Consider the following 27,431-nt stretch of genomic DNA (forward strand, 5'->3'; position numbering starts at 1 on the left):
TCCCTTCCCCTCATCCCCTTCCCCCCGTCTGCTCCCCCACTCCGCCTCCTCACCCCTTCCCTCCCAGTCAGCCCCCTCCCTTCCCTTCCTCCCCTTCCCCCCCGTCTGCTCCCCCACTCCGCCTCCTCACCCCTTCCCCCCAGTCTGCCCCCTCCCTTCCCCTCATCCCCTTCCCCCTGTCTGCTCCCCCACTCCGCCTCCTCACCCCTTCCCTCCCAGTCAGCCCCCTCCCTTCCCTTCCTCCCCTTCCCCCCCGTCTGCTCCCCCACTCCGCCTCCTCACCCCTTCCCTCCCAGTCTGCCCCCTCCCTTCCCTTCCTCCCCTTCCCCCCCGTCTGCTCCCCCACTCCGCCTCCTCACCCCTTCCCCCCAGTCTGCCCCCTCCCTTCCCCTCATCCCCTTCCCCCTGTCTGCTCCCCCACTCCGCCTCCTCACCCCTTCCCTCCCAGTCAGCCCCCTCCCTTCCCTTCCTCCCCTTCCCCCCCGTCTGCTCCCCCACTCCGCCTCCTCACCCCTTCCCTCCCAGTCTGCCCCCTCCCTTCCCTTCCTCCCCTTCCCCCCCGTCTGCTCCCCCACTCCGCCTCCTCACCCTTCCCCCCCAGTCAGCCCCCTCCCTTCCCTTCCTCCCCTTCCCCCTGTCTGCTCCCCCACTCCGCCTCCTCACCCCTTCCCTCCCAGCCAGCCCCCTCCCTTCCCCTCATCCCCTTCCCCCCGTCTGCTCCCCCACTCCGCCTCCTCACCCCTTCCCTCCCAGTCAGCCCCCTCCCTTCCCTTCCTCCCCTTCCCCCCCGTCTGCTCCCCCACTCCGCCTCCTCACCCCTTCCCCCCAGTCTGCCCCCTCCCTTCCCCTCATCCCCTTCCCCCTGTCTGCTCCCCCACTCCGCCTCCTCACCCCTTCCCTCCCAGTCAGCCCCCTCCCTTCCCTTCCTCCCCTTCCCCCCCGTCTGCTCCCCCACTCCGCCTCCTCACCCCTTCCCCCCAGTCTGCCCCCTCCCTTCCCTTCATCCCCTTCCCCCCGTCTGCTCCCCCACTCCACCTCCTGACCCCTTCCCCCCTCTGCTCCCCCAATGGGCTTCCCCACTCCTCCCCCTCACCCCTTCCCCCCCAGTCAGCACCCCTCCCTTCCCTTCATCCCCTTCCTCCCCGTCTGCTCCCCCAATGGGCTCCCCCACTCCTCCTCCTCACCCCTGCCCCCCCAGTCAGTGCCCCTCCCTTCCCTTGATCCCCTTCCCCTACGTCTGCTCCCCCAATGGGCTCTTCTCCCCCTCTGTTCCCCCACTTCTCCTCCTCCTCACCCCTTCCCCCCATCTGCTCCCCCAATGGGCTCTTCCACCTTGCTTCCCCTCTCCTCCTCCTCCTCCTCATCCCTTCCCCCCAGTCTGCCCCCCTCCCTTCCCTTGAGCCCCTTCCACCCTCTGTTCCCCCACTCCTCCTCCTCGCCCCTTCCCCCCAGTCTGCCCCCTCCCTTCTCTTGATCCCCTTCCCCCCGTCTGCTCCCCCCAATGGGCTCTTCCCTCCCCCACTTCTCCTCCTCAACCCTTCCCCCCAGTCTGTCCCCTCCCTTCCCTTGATCCCCTTCACCCCCGTCTGCTCCCCCAAATGGGCTCTCCCCCCCCGCTCCCCCACTTCTCCTCCTCACCCCTTCCCCCCAGTCTGCCCCCTCACTTCTCTTGATCCCCTTCCCCCCGTCTGCTCCCCCCAATGGGCTCTTCTCGCCCCCTATGCTCCACCACTCATCCTCCTCTGCCCTTCCCCCCAAGTCAGCCCCCCCTTCCCTTGATCCCCTACCCCCCCGTCTGCACCCCCAATGGGCTCTTCCCTCCCCCACTCCTCCTCACCCCTTCCCCCCAATCTGTCCCCTCCCTTCCCATGATCCCCTTCCCCCCATCTGCTCCCCCAATGGGCTCTTCTTGCCCCCCACTCCTCCTCTTCACCCCTTGCCCCCCATTGCCTGCTTCTGCTGCTCCCCTGGCCCCTGCTCCCCCCATCTCTTCTCCATCCCTCATTCCTCTCTGCCCCATTCCTCCCCCGCTTCTGCTCACCCTGGGTCCCTCCTTCCTCCCTTCACCCCCCCCCCCGGCCCCTGCTTTCCTTCCTCCTCATTCCTCTTCTGCTCCCCAGTCTGTTCCCCCCCACCCCTCCTGTCCCTTCCACCCCTCTTATCCTGTTCCCCCCACTCCTTCTGTCCCATGCACCCCTCATTCCTTCCCTTCCCACTCCCCATTCTTTCCCTTCTCCCACCCCTGCTTACCCAGCTATAGCCCGTTCCCTGGGTGCATTATGGCTTGGATTGTCACTGCCCTGGTTGTGTTGCATCAGTCACATCCCCTGTGCAGAGGTCTGAATGCTGGGAGAAAGGCACAGGCCACCGGCCCAGGTGTTTCGTGAAACATTTCCCTGTATGCAACAAACAAAAGGGATGTTTTGTGCGAAGTTCACATACGCACTGTAGGGGACATTGTGTGATGCGTGTACATACCTTTTAGGGACATTTTGGGAGATACTCACACTCCTTTTGGGATGTTAAGGGTGATACTCGCACCTTTTGAGCCATTTTGTGGGGCACAGCTCTCCACACTCCTTAGGGAACGTTTTGTCTCCTTGTCCTATTTTTATTAAAGGCTTCTATAGTTTGCACGTGTTTGTAAACTGTACAAGGAACTCAGACCGTGTGCTTTCCGTCCACTTTTGACATCTCTCTTTAGATTCCTTCCATTTCTCTGCCACTGGTAGAGTTGGGACCCATGGTTCCGACCCTTGTGTGAAACTGCTTTGACACCACCACATAATCAACCCTTTTTACCCTTGGCATTTCAGCCTCCAGTCATTGTGCAATAGCTTCCCTAAGTGCTGAAGAATACCCCACCTTCAGAACATTCTGCACTGACAAGTACATAAATACTATTTTAAAAACACCTGGCCCCAGTATTTACTCAAAACATCGGAAACATTTAAATCCAAACTTCTCTGAGCTTCTGTTTCTCCTCCCACCCTTTGTCTGACTTGTCCGTTGCAAGATCTTCAGAACAGGAACTAGCTCTTGCTGTCCATATGTCTGGTGCCTAGCACAATCGGGCTCTGATTTCAGATGGGGCCTGCAGCTACTGTATTACTGTCATACAAATAGATTTTGTATTTCTACTCTTTGAACGTAAGTTTGAAAAGAAAAACTGGTACCTTGATACTGTTGTAACGAGCACTTTATAAATATCTTACGTAGATGTCAATAATTCGTTACAATACAATAGACAAGGACAAGCTATCTTGTAGCAGCTAAAGCAGAAAACAAGGAGTCCGAATCCTGGGTTCTGTCCCCACCTCTGCCAATGACGCTTAATTTGTCTATGCCTTAGTTTCCCCACCTGCAAAATATTACCTGCCTTAAAAGGGATATTGAGAGAATATATGTTCTTTAAGCCCTAGGTAGCTGGCACCACTCACATGTTAAGCGTTTGCTGGATCGGGGCCACACGTGGCAGCAGGACACACAACTCTCAGTTGTCAATACCTGTCATTTATTGCAAGTCACGTGGTATTTGATGTTTATGTTAAAGCCCCAGGGCCACAAGTTAATCTCATAATTTTTGTGGGGCCTGAGTTGTCGTTTTCAAACCCTTGGGTTGTCAATAGCAGGGGCTGCCCTTTGTCAGCCCTACCGTGCTTTGCCAATTGCCGCGTCCAGGTTGACTATATTTAATTATTATATCTTTCTGATTAGGTTTGATGCTGTTTGATTACTGTAATGATTTACTTTTTGTCCTTTAAAGTATATAGTACTCAGCTCAACTTGCTGAGATGCACCAAGTTTTTGAAACCCTGGCTTATTCCACTGTCCTTCCTGTGTTGTGGGAAGTCAGTAGCTTGCCCCCCTGCAATCAAATTGTGACAAAGTGCAATCTGATAAGTTTACAGTGGATGTACTCTCTCTAGTGATCTTCGACCCTGTCCTGACTGATCCTGAGCTTTCTCTTGAAGCTTCACCCTTGCTTATTTGATTCAGGTGCCTTGTTGCTATTACAGGAATCCAAGTCACTAGGAAAGACTCTGTGCTCCCTAGGCCTGAGGAACTAACTTTGAATCCATTACATCATTGCACCCAGACCTGCAATTCCATGTTGCTCTTGCAGCCCTCTGCCTCGACACTTACTGCTGGTACTGAGCTGTTTACCAGGTCTAACTCTTACTGCCCCACATAAAGAGGGTTTCATTGGATCCCATTAAAGCTGATTTTAAAATCTTTGTTCTGACAAGGCCTTCCACATTCACTAGGTCACTCCCTTTGTTAAGCCCATAAATGGCTTTCAGTTGTACCAGATGGAGATACTGTCTAGTAAGGATAAGTCATGATGCGTCTATGCATGTGTGTGTCCATACACTCATTATGTGACCCTTCATGTCAGAGAATGCCCAGCTTTAACTCAAGCCTATATTACTTCTTTAGAAATGCAGCTTTTAAAAGGCTTGTTACAGTAGATTAGTGTGGAGCCATGGTATCAGAGGCATTTTAGAAATGCAAGATTGATTGATTGAGAGTGAGGCAGTTCTGCAGGTGGCAGTTGCTTCTAATGGGAAGATTGATTGTACGTATTTACTGATGCAGATTTTCAAGTTTCCCATATTGACTTCTTGTGCTTGGAAATTGCTGGCAAAGAAAGCTCTCTTTTCCTTTATTATATGAATTGAGGGTGGGAAGGATAAAAAATTTGGATATATGAATAAAGCATGTAGTAGGAATGCATTCGATGAAGTGAGCTCTAGCTCACGAAAGCTTATGCTCAAATAAATTTGTTAGTCTCTAAAGGTGCCACAAGTACTCCTTTTCTTTTTGCAAATACAGACTAACACGGCTGCTACTCTGAAGCATGTAGTTTTGCCATCCTCACTTATGGAGGAAGGTGGCAGAATTGGATCCAAAGGGTCCTATTGAATTCGTGGGTCAGGTTCATATTTAGCAAAGAAGGAAAGCCAGGGATTAGGAGGATAGCCCCAAAAGCAAGGGGCTAGAGTGGATGTTCAGTGCTCTCAGCGTTAGATGGACATAGCTAGACTCCCTGTAACGACACATGTTTAAATCCCACCAGACTCATCTTTGTTCTTCCTAGATAGATTAGCTGCCTTCTAGATGGTTTAACTGTGTTGCAGTTGTATTCGATAAGACCTTGAAAACTGAGTTCCTATCTGAATATTAAAGACCCTCCGGCACTAACACAGGAAGTGGAGCTGTGATGGCCCCAATTTCCCTCTCTCACTGCTGTGTAATATAAATGCAAACTAATATGCTATGATTATTGGAAAATAGAAGTCCACGTTATAAAACTGTACCAAAGGAGAGGGAGCAATTCATGTAAGTGTAGTCAATTTTTGCCAAACTCAATCACTGGACCATAAACAGCTGGGAAGAGTTACAGATCTCTCTGTATGTATCCCAATAAGAGCAGCACATCTCCAGGCTATAGGTACAATTATAGCAATTAGTCAGCATGCAAACAATAGATATTGAGGGACATAACACCCCTTTGCAATTTTCTTCATGCACGCACATCTAATCTATTTCTCTTTGTGCACGTTCAACACATTCATCAGCATGCTATTTGGGTCAAGTCGGCCCAGAGACTCTGAACTGTCATTTCAGTGGAAGTTAGTAACTTACACACCTTTGAAGATCCGGGCCTAGGTCCTTAGCCCTCACCCAAGGATGTAAGCTTGCTTGTAACTCTTCCCCATAGCACCTGAATGAAGAGAGGATGCTGAGCATTCGGCCTTGTCCACACGGCGATCAATTAATACCACGTTGTTATAACATGGGTGTGGTTTCTGCCTGGGTGCACCAGACCAAGTTTAGGGACAAGGTTGTAACCAGATTCCTTTAATATAGGTATAGGACACGACATGTTGTAACATCATGGCTTTGGCGGGAACCGTGTGGGAATATTGCAGTAGTATGAGAAAAGCTCTTGTGCCCAGAGCCCCACCCTGACCGGCGCAGGATACCAGGCTGGATGGACAGTTACCCCACAAGCAGCTCCCAGGATGCTGGACTTTCCACAGGTAGGAACTGAATCCCAGAGCCCTGATTCCCACCTCTTTGTTTTAACCGCTCAGTGTGCGTCTCATATGTAGTATAAATACCAGAGAGAAAGCTAGTAGTGATCAGAAATGCATTTGAGAAATTCATATATATTTTTAGTCAATTTTTGCCAGAATGTAGGGCCCGGTTGTAATAACTGGGCCTACACATTTACACCATTTGTAAGCCCAATTGTGGAAAAGTGGATACATTTATAAATTGTCACAATAGCTTATAACAATGAATGTTGATGGGGAAAAGGTGCAAAAAGAATCAAAAAGCTGAATTAGTCCAAACATAATATAAGTCAAGGACTGTGTTAAAATTATGGCCGGTAAACAAGAGAAGCGTAGGACAAAACATTAATGGATTCAAAGTAAGAGTTTGCCTTCACTGGCCAAAACTGTACATTTTGCAATACTGCGGTAAGCCTTTGACCAGAAAAAGGCAGCTCAAAGCCATGTCGTGAAAGCCCAAAGTTTGCCAGGTCGCAGAGTGGCTGATAAGACCATATGCTGGGCCTGCGTTTTTCCCAGCAGAGAGGTTGCAAGACAATCAACGCCAGAGACAGAGGCTGCACTTTCTATGTACGCTATTCTTCGTCTTCTTGTTAAAGTCTGACCCTGTTTTCTAGAACTGCAGCTCCAGCCCATCTCAACTAATTTCTTTTTTCCCCCAAAAGCACAGCTCTTCCCATCTTAAAGACTGGCAAACAAGGGGATGTTTCCTTATAAAAACTTTGCAGCTAAAGAGAAAGTGGGATATGGTTAAAAATGAAAAACCTTACTTAATATTTTACAAGTCAAATGCTTTAACCTGTTTTGTTCTACTTTGTCTCTATCTATAATAGAAGGTTTAAAAGTTGTCAGTCGTCTTTGTCAGGGCAGCAAGCAGGCGGAGGTCTCTGTATACCAAACCCTGAACTGTGTTTAAAAGTGTTTAATAATGGACTTACAGGGTCATGTTAACACCTTTGACTCTTTGGACCCATGCATTAATTTTGATTGACTATAACAGCCCCGATGTTGCAGTGAACTCTGTGTAGTCAGCCCCCTGCACCCACACCCAGCCCGAACAGGTTCCTGATTGTGGTGGCTATAGCATGCACAAGGCCTTAGTCAGCTTGGTCTTGCCCTTCTCTGGAACCAATATTGCCATGATATTCTGAAGTTAACATTTCGTAGTACGTTCCCAGGCATGTCAGTCTATTCCTTTGTTTGTTTCTCTATACCACTTAGTAAGGACGCTGCTAAGTAAGGTCAGGGTTTTGTTGCGATGCGGTATCTTACTGGCATAAATTTAAAGGCTGAGATATTTTTGGCAGTCATCTCCATTGTTTGTGCAGCATTTCCAGTTTAAACTCAAGCGTCACCTCATCCTGGGACAAACCTGTTTCTCCACGTGGAAAAAAAATAGAATGAAATAACCCTAACCCTAATGACACTATTAGAAAACACCCAATTATTTCAGGGCATGAAGGAGGCCAGGAAGAATCCCCAATAAGCAGGTTATTCTCTAAGGTGGGGCTTCTTGAACCTTTCTGTGAAGCATCAGGATACTGACTGGATGAGTCACTGGTTTGATCTGGCATTGCGATTCTGATATTCTGTGTCCATTTACAAAAAATCTGCATGACCAATTGTGTCATTTATGTGACACAGCCATGAAATCTGCTTGGAAGTCACAAAGTCCTGGATAAGTGAGAAGAGAATGGATGCATTGTCCAAGGCCAGATTGTATTCCTGAGCACCTGCTTGGAAGCCAAGCTGTTCAGCATGTATGTGTCATACTTACATGAGGGGAAATTATTTGGGAATAACCTCTGGTACACACTGAATTGGGTGGTGAGTCTACAATTCTCTGTTCCTTTACAATTAGATATAGGCTGAAAGCAAAATACCAGCTCTGGACACTCTCAAAGCATAGATAAGTCTGGATCTGGATTCCATAGAGGTTCAAACCAAAACCGCAGTTTCAGAAGTCTTTGGAGAAGTTTGTTCTGGATCCCAACTTTGTAGCTCAGGCTCAACTCACCATCTTGAGTGATACATTGTCAGAATAAGGTTAAAAACCCAACCTGCACTAAATAATTAATCTGTGGAACTCACATCCACAAGATATTACTGTGGCCAAGAGTTCAGCAGGATTCAAAGGATTAGATATGTATATAGATAATGAGAACATCTATATTAATAGTAGATAGGGTAAAGAAAGTAGAAATTTAAAACCAGCCCCCCGAGGTTGGGAGCAAACTTTCCATCTGAGAAGGTTACTTGATAACTTACCATCAGTGGGCTTTTTGCTCCTTCCTCTGAAGCTTCTTGCACTGACTGCTGGTGGAGACCCAATACTGGACTAGATGGACCTGAGGTGTGATCCAGAAACATAGGAACTACCAGATTAAAGAGACAGAAGAGGCCATAGGTGAATTGATTTGTAGCTAAAGAATGCTATATACCACCACCTAGTGGAAAACACGTAGCATCATGTTTCAAATTCTCTAGCTACAGAGGACACAGTAAATATATCGTTACCCCTTTTGGGGCAATTGTTAGGCTCTGTCTACACTAGCAAGCTTACAGCAGGGCAGCTGTACCAATGCAGCTGCCCCACTGTAAGATTTGCCATGTAGCCGCTCTATGTCAACAGGAGAGAGTTCTCCTCTCGACATAATTAAACCACCCCCAACGAGCAGGCTACCACTTATGCCGGGGAAACTTATGTATATAGTTGGGGTGTGTTTTTTCCACAGCCCTAAGCGATGTAAGTTTTGCTGACGTAAGTGGCAGTGTAGACATGGCCTTAGCCAAAGTTCAGGGAATGGGGGACCGACAGATTATTTCCTTTAGGAGGAGAAATTGATGGAGTCGGGCATCTTTGATGCAATCCTGTTTGTTTACAAACAACGTACAGTGGGCTGTTCCCCTGAACACAGGAAGAATCAAACGGGAAACAGTTTCTTTGCTCACAGCTACAAGCCTTTTGCATAGCAGCCAGCACTCAGCCCCAAAAGCTCTCTAGGCTTTTCTCATGGCCACTTTCCCAGGGCTTGCTTACATTGCACTGATGCTGATGATTCTTTGCTGCCTTCTTCCTCAGCTTCTCTGGGCCTTCTCCTGACGCTGTTCCTCACACACATATACACCCCTCTACTAAACAATGCCCAGCGAAGCCCTACCCCCACATAGTTTGAATTCATGAGCAGCCTCACACATGCCTTTGTTTTGGGCAGAGGCCTGGGCCTGCATTGTGGTGGCAGCGGAGCTATTGTTTCAGCTACTTGCTTCCATAAAGAAACTTCATGGCTTCTTAAAGGACACCTGCTACACCTCCAGTTTCAGTGAGGTTTAACCCAGTGTATGACAATATTTCCCAGACTTGACTATTTATATTTAACAATGTAAGACTACAACAAAAATCACGTGGTGGTTCTCAAATGTTTTAAAATATGTATTTTATTTATGTTTATTAAAATATTTATATTTTAAACATAAAATATTTATGTTTTAAAATATGTAATCCTTTTTGGACTAAACCCTCAGTTTTCCTCATCTGTAAAATGGGGATATTAGGACTCTTTTTTCCAGGGGAGTTAAGGATTAATTTGTGTCAGTACAGTTTAAAATGTTACTACTTTTCAAAGGTCTCATAAAATTTTTTTTAAACATTAATTCATGAGGCTTCAAGTAGCAAGCCTAGATAGATAAGTCACGTATTGCTATTACCATTTTAGACAGGTAAACAAAGGTTTTTGTTAAATGACATCTTTGCACACACCACGTATTCTGCAAATGGGGACCATACTCGGACACATTCAATGGTATTATTGAAAACTGAATCAGCCCCCAATTCCCTCAGGAGCTTTTTGGCCTTTTTATGATAAGGCTGCGCAGAATGCACTGGCAAAGCAATAGAGATCCAAGTATGGTGAGTAAGTGGGGAAAGTAACAGCAGTGGAGGACATTTACAGAAACTAATTAGACGAGACAGCTCATTCTTTGGATGAGTAGCTGACTTTCTTGAGGCTGACGTATCATTTCCTGTATCTCAGTGCTGCAATCAGCATTTGGGATTTAGCTAGATGAACAGGGAATGGGCCCATACTAGGGACCCTTTCTGCAGTTCTTGGGGTTCTTTCCATGAGGTCCTGCCATAACTCCAGTGGAGGCTGCAGTCTACAGAAGTAAAAGATTGCTCCTTAAAGCCCTGTTCCTGCTCCCATTAATGTCAATGGAAGAGATTTCACTGGATGAAGGGTCAAGCCCTTAACATACTGTAGAGAAGAGGATACATTCATTTTGAAGTAATTTTTCCATTTCTTTCTAATGCATGGAAAGAAAGAACCTTTTCCTAGTGCCTTCTGTTATGAGCATGGGAGCTCTCAACCTGAAAGTGGGTAGTCTGGGTCAGTATTAACTTTAAGCACGGGCTTAAGTCCTACTGAAAGTCAAACTTGAGCATGTACTTAAGTGCTATGCAGAACTGGGACCCGAGAACTCATCAGGATCAGACCTATAGTGAAATCATGTTTTTCACAGAACTTCCAAGTGGAACAACAACTGGGTTGCATCCGATGAAGTGAGCTGTAGCTCACGAAAGCTCATGCTCAAATAAATTGGTTAGTCTCTAAGGTGCCACAAGTCCTCCTTTTCTTTTTGCGAATACAGACTAACACGGCTGTTACTCTGAAAACTGGGACTTTAGCAGTCTCAGACTTGGATTCTACTCCCATCTAAACAGTTTCACTCCCTCTTAGTTTGCTAGATGCGGATGTCACTATTGTAATAGGAAAAGTATCAGAGACAAGTCCACTCTCAAGTGCAGTCTTCACTAAAAAAAATTCAGCCTTAAATTGCTTGTCTTGTACCAGGATTTTTAGAGGCATCCAGTTTTTATCAAAGTGAATCAAAGATATTCTAACAAAACCTACAGGGAACGGACCAAAACCCTCATTTACACCGGTGACTGCAAGCTGTTGAGTTTCTTCAGCTAAAGGAATCACACCAGAGTGAATTCAAAATGAGCTGAATCTGTTTTAGGCTTATCAATAACTCATAAGATCTCAACTCTGATGTCCTTCTGTTGAAAGGCATAAAGAAATCTAAAGCAGATAAAGAATTCATCATTAAACCTACATACCCTCTGCATGGGAAGCCATGTGGTCTAGCAATGTGGCCACTGAATTAGGTCTAGGCCTGGGGTCTATTCTTGGATCTGCCACTGACTTGTTGCGTGGCCTTGATCAGATCACAGAGGGGGAAAAAAATAAACCAAGATCAGGACTTCTAGTCCCCTAGTTTTACCACTAAGGCAACATTCACTTTGGCAGTTTGTGGGGTCTGTGGGACAGGAGTCTGTGCCTCTGTTTCCTCTCCTACCCTTTGTCTCATCTATTTAGACTACAAGCTCTTTGGGGCAGAGATTGTCTCACGTATCCATACAGCACGCAGCACAGAGGGGTCCCCGTCTTAGCTGGGGGCTGTAGGCACAATGGGAATGCAAATAAAATATTTATCTTCGAGAGAGGTCTCACTTTTGAGACCGATTCCTTACTGCATCATCAATAACCAACAAAGCAAATGTGTCAAAAAATACGGTCATCAGAAAAAAGTTTTTTTTTTTTTTTTTTTTTTTACAGCTTCCATGTGTTGCTAACAAGATCAGTAAGACCTTTTTAAAAGTTCTAGCATAGACCAGTGAGCTGACGGGGCTATTTTTATTGACTTTAAAATAATTCAATATTACCAAAAAAAAAAAAAAAACACACACAAGCTGCTTGGGAAGATACATTTCCCTTTCACACAGTTATCACAGAACAGATTTTCAAGGGCCTGGTTCAGCAAAGCATTTAAACATGCCCGTGACTTTCTTTAGAAGTTAAACACGTGCCTAAAGTTAAGTGCTTTGCAGAACAGGGACAGAGGTTAAGCATGTGGTTAAAAGCTTGGCAGAATCAGGGCCTACACTCAGAAAGGCCCATTATGATAATCGAGCCTGACCTTGCACCTAGAATTTCACCCAGTGACTCCTACATTCTGCTCAATAATTCCAGTTCCCCGGACTGGTTCTCGCCAACGGGTGATATTACCACCAAGGAGCAAGGTTTCCATTTAGGAGAATGGCTCAGGTTTGAATGAGGCTGAATGCCACTCATATTTGCACACAGGCATCTTTACATCTTTCCCTGGTGACTGATGGGGCTGGCGTCAATTGAAACTAGCAAATACAATAAGTCAGCATGGGAACATTAAAAAAAAAAAATAAAGCACTCTCTTGCCCTCCTTTGTATTATTCTGTCTCGCCCTTTTTTTAAAAAAGCTCAGGAGATGTGATTAGTTTGCTGCCCTCCGAGTGACCATTTAGGAAGACAACAGCAGTGCCGGCGCTGCGAAGCATACATTGAAATCTAATTAGAAAGGACAGGATTGTTGTGCCAACTCATCCTTGTGTATCCTGCAGGTTTTCCTGTCCTTATTTATGTTCAGCTAAACGATGGCTATAAAAATAGCAGTACAGCGTTAAGCCTCTTAATGGCAAATATAGCTGAATTTGGCTCATTGCAGTCGACAGGAGCAAAGTGGAACTCTACTGCAGGGGCTAATCTCAGCTAGATGCCAGGAAAGATGCTGTAGATTGTACTAGGATTGTGAAAATAAAGCCCTGCTCGAGGATCATTTATATTTCTAGGGCACCCAAAGTGCTCCAGGGGAGTCACAACATTATTTCTCTTTCAGTTCTATGGAGGTTTCACACAAGCTAAACTATAGTATTTAGGACAAAAATTACAAATCTATAGGACAGCCAAGACCCCTGCCATCAGCCAGAACCCACAGCCCCTGGAGCCTCAGCCCATCCAGCCATCCGTTAAGGGCTGGTTTTTCAAAAGAGCTCAGCAGCCACTTTTCAATCTGACCTTTGAGAGTCTAGAACAGCACCCACTTACTGAGTGCCCCCCAATCACCAGGGGTACCTCTGCAGGGCCCCACCCCTGTTTTCTCCTTCCCTGGGCACCTTAAACAACCCCCACACAGTCCAAAGGAAAACTCAGACATTCCGTTTCGCCAGTCCTCAGGTACCCGCCAGCCCCACGCAGGCCCCCAACTCAGCTTAGTGTCTCTCCGTCCTTCCTGCAGGAGCCAGCCCTACACCCTGCAGCTCTTTCGTCAACCTACCTACACTTTCTGGATTTCTTTTACTTGAGCAGCCCCAGCTTCCTACCAAGCTTCCTCCCGCCTCTCACACACTTTTTCAACCATCCCCTTCCTGGCAGCATCCTGCTGCCTTTTATGTGGGGGAATCACCCTGATTCCTCTCAGGTGGGGCTCATCAGGGCTGGTTTAGCTTGAGGGCTCCGACCTATGGGCCAGCCACCCCATTACAGAGAGTAACAGACTGAGTGTAATCTATTGCTTAAGCACTTTGAGAGCCTCGCACAAAAGGGGCCGAGTTATGTACCGATTTAAAGTGAAATCTTTCTCACTTTTGCTACTGATTTCCATGGGATCAGGCTTACGTCCCTACAGCCGGTCCAAAATCCCTCTTGGGTAACTGGTGTGAGGCTCCGATAGCTTTGCTGCAAAACCAGAGTGCGCTCAAATACCGCTGAGGGTTTACATCCCCATAACAGCTGCTGGGAACGTCTGCATCTGGCGTGAAGATCTTCCATTCACATTAGCACCTGCCACCAGTGATGCTGGAGTAGAGGCTCAGCAGGGAAGCTGTCAGACAAGAGGATGAGGTAGCCACTCTGGGCGGCATCACGGCACCTACCACAAGGCTGTTCAGGGAGGCGGGCGGGCTAGCAAAGGTCCTGCAAAGAACATGGCATTTAAACTCGTTAAATCCAACAGTAAGCAGAATTTAGTGCCCATAGCTCCAACCACATCACTTTGGATATTGGGTAATAATTGCTGCCTCTCCCCTTCCCCCCCCCCCCCCACCTCTCAGTGCCTCCCAGGGGTGAGTTTTTAATTAGACTCTTCCTCAGAACAGCTCCAGGACCTGAGAGCTGGAACACTGAAACCAACGCTGAGGAAACATAACCTCTTGCCCTAAAGCAAAAGCATTATGCAAGAGTTACTGAACCAGGAGATCATCCATACGGCTTCCTTGCTCTTCTTCTTAGGATTCTGTCTCCTTTTCCCACTTTTGTACCCACTCTTCCCTAAACACTAGAATATGCGCTGTCAGGAACATTTGCAGAGGGGCAGATTGGACAATCTAGTACACTTTTACTCGATTTACATTTCTAGAATTCCCCTCAAGGCCCCTGCATGGCATCAACCGAAAAAGGGACTCCCTTTGGGGACCCTCTGCACTTCCCCTAGGTGACAAGAAGGGAATCAGCAGGGTCCAGGGTGAACCAATTCATAAGAACATGAGAATTCCCCAGCTAGTACATCAAATCAAGCTCCCAACTGCAGCAGAATTTCAATCCCTTCCTTCGCAGAATCATAGAAATGTCGGGCTGGAAGGGACCCCGAGAGGTCATCAAGCCCAGCCCCCTGTGCTGAGGCAGGAACAAGTCAACCTAGAGCATCCCTGACAGGTGTTTCTCCAACCTGTTCTTAAAAACCTCCAGTGGTAAGGATTCCGTAGGCTCCCGTGGAAGGCTATTCCCGAGTTTAACTCCTTCTTGTTCGAAAGTTTTTTCTAATATCTAGCCTAAATCTCCCTTGCTGCAGCTTAAACCCATGACTTCTTGTCCTACCTTCGGTAGATCTGGAGAACAATTGATCCCCGTTCTCTTGACAACAGCCCTTCATGTATTTGAAGACTGTTACCAGGCCCCTTCTCAGTGCTTTTCTCAGGACTAAACATACCCATTCTTTTCCACCTTTACTCACAGATCGGGTTTTCTCAAACTTTTCCCATTTTTGTTACTCTTCTTCAATTTGTCCACCTCTTTGCTAATGTGTGGCACCCCGGAACGGGACACTGTACTCCAGCTGAGGCCTTACAACAGTTGAGGTGAGCGGGACAATTACTTCCTATGTCTTACAAGCAACATTCCTGTTAATACACCCCAGAATGATATTAGCCTTTTTCACAACTGCATCCCATTGTTGACTCATATTCAGTTTGTGATCCCCCAGATCCTTTTCTGCAGCACGACCACCTAGCCAGTTATTTCCCATTTTGCAGTTGTGCATTTGATTTTTCTAAAAAGTACGCTTGCACTTGTCTTTATTGAATTTCATCTTCGTGAATTTAGACCAATTCTCCAATTTGTCAATGACGTTTTGAATTCTCATCATAGAATATCAGGGTTGGAAGGGACCTCAGAAGATCATCTAGTCCAACGCCCTGTTCAAAGCAGGACCAATCCCCAATTTTTGCCCCAGATCCCTAAATGGCCCCCTCAAGGATTGTACTCACAACCCTGGGTTTAGCAGGCCAATGCTCAAACCACTGAGCTATCCCTCCCCCCATCCTGTATACCAAAGTGCTTGCAACCCCTCCCAGTTTGATGTCATCTGCAAATTTTAAAAGCCTGCTCCCCACTCCATTATCCAAGTCATCAATGAAAATATTGACTAGTACCAGACCCGGGACTGACCCCAGCAGGACCCCATGAGATACACCCTCCCAGTTTAACAGCAAACTATTCATAACTACTCTTTTGAGTACGGCCTTTCCACCAGTTATGCACCCACTTCCCTAGTTTGCTTATGAGAATGTCATGTGAGACTGTGTCAAAAGCCTTCCTTATTCAGCAGAGCATCAGGGCTTTCCTTATTCAACAGAATTGTGCAGTGCTAACTTAACGCTTTGGACGCTCTATGGTTCTTCCCTAAAACCCAGGACCTGCTGTTTGGCCTTTCCTACAGCTTCTCTCCATTAAGCCATCTACTTCTGCCAGATTTTTCCCCTGGGATGCTGCCAAGTGCCTCTTAAAAGTACTTCTCCTGACCCCTCTCGCTTTCATTGAGCAAGCTCTCTCTTGTACAAAGTGTTACTTCCAAACTTTCACATGACCCTTCGGTGACTGGACTCCGCCCATCAGCCAGAATCTTGAAACAGGGTGTTGGATCATGGGTCTGTTCCAAGACCCGGGCCCTGTGTTACAATCTCCCTCTTTGTTCTGGCCAACCTCACCCAAAGACACTCAAAGAACCTGAGTCAGTGGCCTCTATATCACTGTATCACTCAGAGCACAGTCGCCTGGCCGGCTCAGTCTTTCTAAGCTTAAATGAAAGCACTTGGCTCAGCTCTGCTGTCTGAAAGGACTTCACGTCTCCCTAGGAAGTGTTAGAAGATCCACTTTAATTATCCTTGGCATTTCTGAGCCTGAAGCTGCTGGTGGCCACCTCTCTCTCAGCTCGTGTCAGCTCTATCCCTAGCAGGAGGAAAAGGCCTTAGCACAGTCTGGGGAGCAGCCTCCTCGGGAGCAGGATACAGTGTTAGGGCAGAAACACGGCAGTTTTTATGGATTGTGGCAGGAGCAGCAGAGAGGCGAGATACCCAGAACCTGGGATCTACCCTTGACTGGAGTCTGGCTGCATTCAGGCCCTGTAGCTAGTGCGTGAGGTCAGGACCCCTTCACCAGCACCTGCCCCTACTGTTCTTTGTCCCCGAGCCGTCTGTTGGATTATTCCCATGCTGCGCATTGTCTAAATCTTAAGCGCTCTTCTTAATGGGGGAAACAGGCATCGGTGTTACTACGGCATTGTATCGACACCGACATTGCTATCCACAGGCATTCAAAAATTATCAGATTGGCTTAAAAAAATTATAAATGTGGGGTGATTTTTCTTTGCCTCCTGGTTTCTGAGCCTTCAGAGAGCACTTGGGTCACACTGTTCAGTGTTTCTCTGCAAGTAGGAAGGTCAGAAACTCACTTTTTAGGTTACCTTATCCACAAGCCCCCTTGTATAATCCTCACTTTCGCTTTAGAACCTCTTCTTCCCCTCTCCTCCACCTTCCTAAAATATAACTTGCACCTGCCATGTCAGCTGCAGACCCAACGCTGACTCATTGCCTGGCGTCAGCTGCCACCTTCCTCTCCGGACTTGGCTCTCACTTGATGGATTTCAGCTGCTCCCAGCCGGTATGTAACAACATCTGGGAAGCGGCAGTGACATCTGACCAGAGAGCGAACAACGTCAGCAGCACGGGAAGGGTGAAGCGCTGAGCCAGCATGACACAGCACAGCAGAGGGGCACGTGTATATTTCATTTCCTTCCAACAGATGGGTTAAAGCAGCAGAAAGGGAGAACTGACATCCTGCATTCAATCAATCCGTTCCCTTGGCCCTAACACTCCGGGCACGTGCAAGTCACTCAATTAAGGACAGTGCAACAACCCAGGGAATAGAATTTAGACCCCCCCCAAAAAGCGTGTGTGGGGGTGGGGTGGGGGGGAAATCAGGACTTGGAGGTTAGCACAGAACACAAGAGTGTACGGGGAAAAGAGAAAGGGAGGCAGAAAACCAAAGGGAACTTAAAAATGAGCACTATTGTCTCAAATCAACCTGTTATATGGGAGACGTTTGCCCGGAAAAATTCTCACCTGAGCCTCAACACGTGTGTGGTGTGCACTGGAAGTGCTATTTTGCACGGGAGGAGCAGCTTTCCTTTGAGACTCTCACATCCACCAAGTCTCAGCTCCCGCCACTGCCGGTTGATAACTACGTGCATTGCCATCACCATGTTTTGTAGCTAGGGGAACAGATGGAGAGGGGACAGTGGCCTTTCAGACGCCTGGAACAACCTTGGCAGCTGCCTTTGCTTACCCCCTCTTCAATAATCAGGCCATAAATGACCTGCCCACAGCTACAGACTAGGCCTGTGGGGGAGTCAAGATTAGAACAGCGTCCCCCTTGTAGCAGCCAGAAGTTCCCTCCCACGTTACATGGGTGCAGTAAAGGCCACTTGGCTATTTGGCATACAATGCCAAGTGACCTGAGATTTTTGAGTGCCTAAATTTCTAAGTTCCCAACTTGACACATTAAAGGGGCCCCATTTTCAGAAAGCGCCTGGTACCCAAAGATGTGTACAAAAGGAAAAAACAATAAAAAATAAAGCACCCCAAAGAAGCACGAGACAGTTTTGAAAATCATGAGTCAAGAAGTCCCTCCTCAGTGTCTGTCTCTGTACAGGACCCTGGTCTGGGGCCTGTGTTCTATTGGAACACAAACACACATTTGCCTTTAAAAAAAAATAAAATAAAAATGCTCCAATTGCCTGGTTTATAAGAACAGGTCAGACAAACACCGGTCAGAGATGGGCTAGGTAGACGGTAATCCTGCCCTAGGGTAGGGCAAAGAACTGGATAGCCTCTTGAGGTCCCCTCCAGTCCTACATGTCTACGGTTCTATAGTTTGGACATATAAAATAGAAAGCGACCGATCTATTGGTTGTCAAGCCCCGTACCCTGTGCCGGCTTCAGTTAAAATGTCTCTCTTTCAGAGCTGGATCCCAGGGTATAGTGCTTTCTTCTAGAAGGTAGGTGGAGGCACAAGTCTCTCAGGAATCAGATGTCCTGTTACATTTGGTTAAGCCCATCCTCCACTCAGAAGGCGCTCCTTCTATCAACATAGTTACCCTTCAAGAGTTGGCATTGAGGTGGATGGGAAGGTAGAGACCAAGCTATTGCTTCCAGCCATTCTACCCAAGATGGCCCACTCTTCTAAAAAAGCTTAGCCTCCACGTTTCACGCTTTGAGATATTTCCACAGTTCACAACTCCTTAAGGTAAATAAATCCCATTCTTGCTCCCTCCGGCTTCAGCAGACTCCCCCATTCAGGGTCTGGACCCTATGTGAAGCAGTTCAGGCTGCATTTACGAGCCGTAAACCTATCCTATGGGAATTAGATGAGAAGCACCAGGAGGGACTGCAGCCCCTCCTGACCCGCTAAACATACGAGGGTCGGCCTCTCAGTCTCTCACACAAGGGCTCCAGGAACTGCTGCAATACATGGTGTATTAACTCTAGGCTTCCCCCTCCCGCCACCTTGATGGTGAGCACTGGGACTCAATGCACCCCCCCCCCCCCGCCATTCAGCTCGCTGCACGTGAGCCCATAATGAAGATGAAGCTGCTCAAAACTCCATCCTGGCAAACTGCTGCCCACTGTCTCTGGCAGATGGCAGCATGAATACTGGAAGAGGAGGCAGTAGACAATGGCAGATCCCAACGAAGGCTCAATCTAGGTACCAGGCAGAATGACTTCCAGCAAGTTTGGGAACCATTCTTTTTGCATATGAGCGTCTTCGGATTTAAAAGAGACGTGCTTATGAACCACACATAGACTATAGTGCAGTTTATTCATACTAATGCATATGCTTGAATTTTACATTACAATTTATCGTTCCATACTTGCTTCTTGGGACACCCAGTTCAATTACACCTCGGAAGCCACTTCGCTCTTATTGACATCAAGCAGAAATCTACCCGTTGTCCTCCGTTTCTTCTGAATCTCCAGAATAATCTGACAAAATGCAGCTAACAGAGCAATAGAAGCGGATAACGTGCAGCACTGTCCATGCATAGCTTTTCTTTTCATATGTTTAGGGTATTATGTACAGTACAGGGTCTAAATCTAGGGCCAAATGACCTCAAATACACATATAAACAGATGAGCCCAGTCTGCAAAGAGGGGATCTGAACTTCCCTAATGGTCACCAGTATTCAAAACCAGAATTTTACGATATGAAAAACTCAGGTCCAGGGCCCAGCTTTCAATTCTTCATCCTGCCTCGCCACAAAGTTTGTTTAAAATCCTTCATTAAGCAAAATCTTAAGTCATCCTTATGAAAGGATGACCAATAAGCCTTAGCAAAAATAACAGCAGGGTGGGAAGTAGCTGGCACTCAAGGAATGTGTTTGTCAGGTAAGTGGACTTATCAGCCTGACAGGGGTTCTTGTATGGCAAATGCACGCTAAATCATGGCGCACACATCCAATTTCCTCTCCCATTTGCATCAGACTGGCAAATAGGTCAACATTCCAGATGCAAACCTATGATGGTGAATGATGATGTTGGAATTATTTTGATGATTATGCAGCAGTGCAAAATTGGATGTATTATATTTGTTTGCCACAAAGATCCTTGCTATAGCTTTGATCTATTTGAAAGGCAATATATGTTCTACAATACGCTCTCCATTAGAAATATAAATCTCTTTAGACAAAAATCATTTTCATTTTTGCTGAAATTATATACTGTTCATCTGTCCTTTGGGCAACTGCTCAGCTTGGTTTGCCCAAGAAGAACTTCCCATTCAAAACAAGAAGAGCTCCTCTAACAGTAAATCCTTTGCTTCACCTAATGTTGCAGACGTGCCTGTCGAATTCATGTAAACACAAAAAAGCTGGCAATAAAATATTTACAGAATGAGGAAATTGCATCCACTGATAAATCTACTTAGTTTAGGTTCTTACATGTTCCATCTTTGATACCCAGGGTCAAGTTAACTAACATCCCTTAACACGAAGCTCGTTACAACTTGAGCCACGCTCCCTGGTTCCAGGGTGCGTTTTAGTCATCAAAATCTGGAATGTCATCGTAGGAGTAACCTCTGTAGCCTTTGGAAGCATAGTACGCGATGCGCAAGTGATAAAAGCCTGGTAAGAACACCAGGATTCCAATGATCAATACCGGGATAGCTCGGTCTGTTCCCTGGAAGGGAGAAGCAGAGAAACAGAAGAAAATTAATAAATTCTCAAAGCAAAGGCTTTGTAACAGAAGCTTGCCTCAACTGGTGTCCCACCCTGGCCCTGCCTCAGTTTCCCTCCTCGCCCAGACAAGCAACCACCATAAGCAGTGCTTTGACCTTCTCGGCCCTTGTGGAGTCCGGTTTATTAACACACACTAACTCAAACCAAGAGTCTCTTGGCCTTCTTCTCCTGGACTTTTAATTCCTTCTTAAGGATTTGCTTCTGCCCCTCACTATAGGTAACTCTAGCCAGACCTATCCCTCCAGCTGGTAGGGACAACTTCTTCCTCCTCTCGACCACTGTACACTGTCAGGCCCACTCCAGGCTCTGAGACTCTCCGGACACCTCTCCTAGCTCCTGTTCTTCCCCTGTCTGACAAAGCAGGCTACCATCATGTGATGTCTGACCGTTGACCTAAATCTGTCAACCTCTGGGAGGCAGATAACTAGGCCCAGGTGGAGCTGAGCCCAGCTGTCCATAAAGGGCCAGTTCACTCTGTGCCAGGCTTGATTTTAAAATCACTCTAGACCAGAGCAGCTCCGATGTGATTAATGTTTTACTTGACAAGGCACAGGGGAGGGGAACTATTGTTAGTTCTCATTCGGTTTATACGGCTCCTTTTGCAGCTTGGAAACAGTGCAACTTTGTGATGCTTTAAAAACAAAACACAACTGCCCAGCACAGGCCAAGGCCTGCAAACTTTGCGAAGGGAAAACTCTCCTGTGAACTGGCGTTGCACCTGAACAAGGGTCAAATCCTGAAGTCCTATCTATTTAGCGATCAATTCATCTACCTCTAAAATGTAGCCAGCTCTGGAGTGGTAAGCAGCAGCCATTATTGAAGCAACACGACATAACAGCTTAAGAATAGAAGGAGAAGAATACTGTATCCAAGTGGAGTGACAGGCACAAATGTAGGTACCGACTACCTTGAGTGCAGCTTAAATGCCTAGATGGGCAAGCAAAAAATAATAATAATAAAAAAAACCAAAACTACAATTTTATGGACTACAGTTTGGCCAGAACACTTCTCCAGAAGGGGGCCATGAGATCTTTAGTCAAAAGCAGTGATCAGGACCTTAGCTGGACGTCTCCTCTGAAAGACAGCAAGCCCAGCACTCCCGTCGCCACGATGGGTCAATACTGGTAGCTGGCAGGACATCATTTGTCCTTATGCAAGCACAGACCAGCCCCAATCACGCCTAGCTAGAGAATGCAGATGGGATTACAGCCAAGGGCAGCAGGGCCGCTGGCAAACGTTATTCAGGGAGAAAAGCTCTCACTCTGCCTACAGGCCTTAGCAGTGAAGTTCCATATTTAAGACAAATAAAAGTTGGCAGGAGGGGATTTTTTTTGGCACTAAACACAAACCATATTTAAGAAGATATTTAGCCCACTTACTCCTTTGCTAATGTATCCTGCGAGGAGAAGCGCTCCTATGACAATCAGAAGGGTGCCGATCATGAACAGCACAGTGGCCAGTGCAATGGCCTTGTAGGGGATTTTGGGTGGGCTCCTCTTGAACTGCAGGGAAGGCAGATATTAAATGGCATTAAAATGTAGCATGTTTTTGGCGTGGGTACAAATCCCACACCTAGAGGTGAGCGGGGAGGATGGCGGCACTCAGACCAAGCAGAGAAACCACCACAGGGATTCTTCCCTAGCCGGGGGGATTGCGAGAGCAGCAACAGCTTGGTCCTGTCAAGTAAGCTCCTCAGTGCCTATCGGCTCAGAGGAATTCTGCCCACGTAACACCCTGTTCTTTCAGAGCAAGGATTCATACGCCCTTGTTCCCAGATCCGGCTGTAGCTCAGATAGATTTGGAAGCGTCAGTGTCTGTTCCCTTCAGAGCTGTCACTCCACAATGGGGTCTTCTCATCCCCCCGCAAAGGAACAGGTATAGATCTAACCTTCTTAAAATAACCAGGAGGTTGGACTAGATGACCTCCTGAGGTCCCTTCCAGCCCTCATATTCTATGATTCTATGATCCCCGGGGCCGTTCCGCCGCCCGGCACAGATTCCGTGCAGGAGGCGCAGCACAGGAAGTGCAAGCCAAAGGAGAGGGGCTTTAAGACACCTTTGTCCCTTCCTGATTCTGGGCTGCACCATGGTGCAAGCAGCCCTCACGGCCGTACAAAGCTATGGTAGCCTCCCCAATGCTCCCATCGCAAGCCTGAATGGTCGTAGCCACGTACACTGTGACTGCACTCCCTCTGCGGGCGCTCGTGTGCACGCATGGAGCATAATACAACGGGACACGTGCCCAGCGTAGCAGCGCACAAGCCAGGGGAATTCTTCTTTCACTTCCTGCAGGCTGTGTAGGTCCCTTATACCCGACCAGAGCAGCACACAGGGGCCGGAGAGGAATCTCATCCCGCCATATTTATGGAGGTCAACAAGGAACAAGATCAGAGCTGCAGGATACTTTTGTCACATAAGAAGAAGAAGAAGAAGAAGGAAAAAAAAAGGAGGTTTCCCTCTGTTTTCCCCTTTTACCTGCAGGTCAATATAACCATCGTCAGTACTGGAGAGCTTGGAGTACTTCACTTTGCTACTGGGGATCCCAGCAGTTAGATTAGTACGTGATGGCATCATAACATGGAGGCCGTGTCATCAGCTATAACCTGAAACAAACAGAGCTGTATAAGCAACTGTATAAGCTTATACATATATAATATATGCTATACTGAACATAATATACATATATAGTATAAGCTTATAGCAGCCTAGACAAGAGGCAGTGTGGTAGAACGCAATGCTTGGAGTTTCTTGAAAGGTTAAATGTCACTTCTAAAGAAACAAATTTCCTGACCTGTGTTCCTAACACCACCTTAACTCATTTAAAAAACAAACAAAAAACCACCACACCCGGCCTTTAGACAGCACGTTTCCATCCACAGGTCTCAAAGTGGTTTACGAATGTGACAAAGCACATTTATCCCCATTTTACAGAGGGGGAAACGGAGACACAGAATGGGGTAGTGACAGTGACGGTACAGGGAACAAAAAGCCCAGTGAGCTGTGTGGTGGGATATGCCAACTCCCTTAGAAAGAAAAGGAGTACTTTGGCACCTTAGAGACGAACACATTTATCAGTAGTCTCTAAGGTGCCACAAGTCCTCCTTTTCTTTCTACGGATACAGACTAACACGGCTGCTACTCTGAAACCTCCCTTAGAAAGGTAATTCTTTCCCCTCATTTATGCTATTTGTCCACTCCTTATACCTCACTCAGCAGAGGCCCTATTCAGTTTCACAAGCGCAGCGTGGCAAAGCCTAGATAACGACTACAACAATGGAATACTGAATTCCACAAAAACCTAGAACTGATTTCAGTGGAATTTAAACCACCACTGTAGTAGGGTTTTACAAAGTTTTGTTGTTTTAAAAAAAACAAAGCCTCGCCTTTGGTCATAATTTATACACAGGCACAAATGTACCCAAACCTCCCAGAGCACACGCTAACTGTGATCAGGGAGACGCACCCCGTGCCACGAGACCATCCTAAACTGGGGCCATAAAGCTTGGTATTAAACATATTGCATTAGCATCCAGGAACCTCAGTCAAGGTCCCGTGCTAGGCACTACACAGACAAGTAACAAAGAAGACAGAACCTGCCCCAGAGAGCTCGCTCCTTATTTAACTCTATTTTGTTGAGGACGTCATGTTCAGCAGAGACATGCTGCTTTTGACACAAAGGTTTTTGAGGTCTGGGGTTCCCTGGTCACTTTGGACCAGAGAAAGATGCGAATTGAAAACCAAGGTTTCCAGTCTACAAATTACCCACGAAAGCTTATGCCCAAATACATCTGTTCGTCTTTAGGGTGCCACCGGACTCCTCGTTGTTTTTGTGGATACAGACTAACATGGCCTCCGAGTCTAAACCCAGACACTCTGACACAGATCTGTTTTGCAAAATCATTCGAAACGTTTAGTTTTCATTTCATTGTGGAACAAAAACAAACTTCAAAACCTTGGAAGTTGTTGCAAAATGGAATTGCCTGTTCCTCCAGACCGCTCCATCACAAGACAGGCCAGACACAGACAAGTGGACGGAAGAGGCCAATAGGGAGGAGGAGATGAAGGGATCAAAATAAAACAGAAAAACAGAAGTCACAGCTCCCTGTTTGCCTACCTAGATTAGATCTGCGAAGGAGGTGATGTTCAGTGCCGGAGCTTTATTTAGACAAGGCACACTTGTGCCCTGTAATTTCATCTTGCTGTGAATCCAAGCCCTGTGGTTTTCTTGCCGGCAGTGACACCCAGTTGAGACTGTACTCACCAGGATGGCGTATCTGGCTTTGTTGTACAGCTGATGGCCTTGCCTTCTCGGAGCTGAAACCTGCGTTTATCCTGCCATCGATGCCTCTGTAGCAATATGCAGGTGGCGATGTCTAAGCTGGCCTGTCAGCAACCCAGCCCTCAATGCATCCCGCCACCAGAAAAATCTCCTGGAAGTCTGAAACCCAGGATAAGTTAGCTGTTTCTTCCACAACCACTGCTGCTTAGGAGTCATATCCTGGTCTCAGGTATCTATGGTTCTGAAGGAATGACCTCAAACCTGCTCTGCAGCCTGCACGCGCTCTATAGCCAGTGGGCAGTCCCATATTTAAACAGCATTTATTGGATACCATGACACTCCAATGCCATTTAGCTGATAGGGAAAGTGCATTTTACTGCCTGTTTTATTTACTAAAAGCAGAAAAACTTGAGAATATTTTTGCTCACTAAGTGTATATCCCGATTCCCCAAATTACTTGGGGGAATTCTGCCCAGCTCTATAACCTATTGAACGATTTTCAGAGTAGCAGCCGTGTTAGTCTGTATTCGCAGAAAGAAAAGGAGGACTTGTGGCACCTTAGAGACTAACCAGTTTATCTGAGCATGAGCTTTCGTGAGCTACAGCTCACTTCATCGGATGCATTCAGTGGATTTTTCCCACTGAATGCATCCGATGAAGTGAGCTGTAGCTCACGAAAGCTCATGCTCAGATAAACTGGTTAGTCTCTAAGGTGCCACAAGTCCTCCTTTTCTTTTTATTGAACAATATACTTTTCCAAGCTCTCGCTACCTCCCTCGAATTGAAGGCGCGTCCCCTTTTCTTGAACACAACCCCATCTAACACTGCCAGCAGGCCTCTTCTTCCCGTACAAACCTTGCACAACTGGTAAGTCAGAGGTACTCTCTGCATGTATTGAGCATATGCTTTGATTTAAACTTAAATCTGGAGACCCTAGCTGTATCCCAAAAGACAGAAGAAATGAATGGTCAGTTCCTAGTAGCAGATGGCCAGTAATGTCTTAGCCATGGGCTCGATTCAGTATTTTGCTTCCTTTATGGACAAAGCAGGCAGACAAAACACATTTCTAATTTCTGCAGCTACTGATGACAGAGATAACCCACTCCTCAGTCACTTCACTTTTGGGGCCTACGTCCTCACCTACTCTCAACATTCAATGACAATAGCCAGGAAGGGCGTGGTATTGGCAGACACCGCACAAGAAATACTTTGCGCTGCACTTTTATATACACTAAATAAGTCCCCCACAAATCCATGAGCTAGGTATTATCTCCACTTTACAGGTGAGGAAAACTGAGTCACAGAAGTGCTTTACTCACCAGAAGTCTGGTCCAGACGCTGGACTAAACCCCAGATTTCCTGACTCACAGCCTTGTGCCATAACTACTTATTTCCACTGAGAGCAAAGTGGGCCCAATTCTGTATTGACTTGCCCCAGTTTAACATCAGGGCAACTCCAGAGTCTTTTCTAGAATCACGTCCGATTTACACCCAGTATAAATGAGAAAAGAATCAAGGCCTGGGTGTTAATGCTAGTAACTGTCAATAAAGTGGAGATTCAGAGCAAGCCATTGAAACTCTCAGAGTCAGAGTCTTATGTTCTCGTTTATATCAACGTCAATCTGGAGTACATCCACTGAAAACAACAGATATACTCGGGATCTAGAATGGGCAGTATCTAGCTCCCTACCTGCCCTTCTTTACAGCTGAAATCTGTCTGCAATCCAAATTTTTTTTTTTATGATGTCTAGCCACCTTCTACGTGCCATAAAAGTCAGTTGATTTTACTTCCAGAATAAAGCTCAGGCTCGCTGACAGATCTGTGTCAAAGGAAAGGGTGTTTTTTTAAATAAATAAACTTCCACTCCCACTGCCTCACCAGGATTGCTTATACAGGGGGAGTCTGTCCTGGCCTTGTAAGGGCGACAAACTCTTTCTCAATCGTAACCCTGATAAAGAGGGACCACTTTAGAAGTTTTAAATTCTCCCTAGTGTCACAAACTCCAAGGAGAGATCCGGAGAGCCTGGAAACATCCAACTCCAGGACGTGGATCCACTACCCCTTTAAACAAACGTAGATTAAGTGTTCTGATGAAAAGTATTCTCTCTGCTAACAGGGAGAATTCAAAAGGGAGCTGTTCATAAGCGTATCTGGAACGGCATGGCTCTGTCACTTTGGTGGCAGATCAAATCAGCCAGTTCAGCGTGTGCACCCAAGAGGTGCAAAATGCAAAGGTTTTAGCACAAAGAAGCAGAATAAAAATTTCACTGCCACAGTGTTCTGTACCTGTTGTTCAAGCCCATCTCTCCCAGTCCTGCCATGCCCTCTCCTGCACCTAGTGCAAACCAACCCAGGAAGTTTATTCCCCGTGACACTCATTTCCTTCCAGGTTATGGCACTAAAC

The 27,431-nt window shown here is 46.9% G+C and overlaps 2 protein-coding genes across 3 annotated transcripts in view; both read right to left on the bottom strand.

Annotated features, from left to right (window-relative positions):
- The window catches only part of SLC23A2 (solute carrier family 23 member 2), a 109,430-nt gene extending 103,759 nt beyond the window's left edge, over positions 1-5,671 (bottom strand). The window contains exon 1 of the mRNA XM_074940224.1: positions 5,654-5,671. The gene's annotated coding sequence lies outside the window, so the exon portion shown is untranslated. The remainder of the gene's footprint in view (positions 1-5,653) is intronic.
- Positions 5,672-19,322: 13,651 nt separating this feature from the next.
- On the bottom strand, positions 19,323-27,408 carry TMEM230 (transmembrane protein 230). Of its 2 annotated transcripts, XM_074939890.1 has the most exons (5): positions 27,314-27,406; positions 24,862-25,185; positions 23,223-23,350; positions 22,127-22,249; positions 19,323-20,688 (listed from the first exon to the last, which is right to left on the bottom strand). In XM_074939890.1, exons 3-5 carry the CDS (start codon positions 23,319-23,321, stop codon positions 20,548-20,550), a joined length of 363 nt encoding a protein of 120 aa, XP_074795991.1. In that variant the 5' UTR covers positions 23,322-23,350; positions 24,862-25,185; positions 27,314-27,406; the 3' UTR covers positions 19,323-20,547. The 2 variants fall into 2 exon arrangements, with proteins under 2 accessions (XP_074795991.1, XP_074795990.1); XM_074939889.1 differs by lacking the exon at positions 24,862-25,185 and having other exon boundaries at positions 27,314-27,408.
- Positions 27,409-27,431: the final 23 nt, after the last annotated feature.

This window comes from Natator depressus, chromosome 26 (assembly GCF_965152275.1).
Source record: "Natator depressus isolate rNatDep1 chromosome 26, rNatDep2.hap1, whole genome shotgun sequence".
Classification (NCBI taxonomy): domain Eukaryota; kingdom Metazoa; phylum Chordata; order Testudines; family Cheloniidae; genus Natator; species Natator depressus.

What these genes read in the sequence shown, in the direction of transcription:
- TMEM230 (XM_074939889.1), bottom strand. Translation starts at nt 23,321, where the DNA reads ATGATGCCATCACGTACTAATCTAACTGCTGGGATCCCCAGTAGCAAA. An exon ending in ATGGTTATATTGACCTGCAG is followed by an intron (nt 22,250 to 23,222) that starts GTAAAAGGGGAA and finishes CCTTCCCTGCAG; the next exon opens with TTCAAGAGGAGCCCACCCAA. An exon ending in CAGGATACATTAGCAAAGGA is followed by an intron (nt 20,689 to 22,126) that starts GTAAGTGGGCTA and finishes TCTCCCTTCCAG; the next exon opens with GGAACAGACCGAGCTATCCC.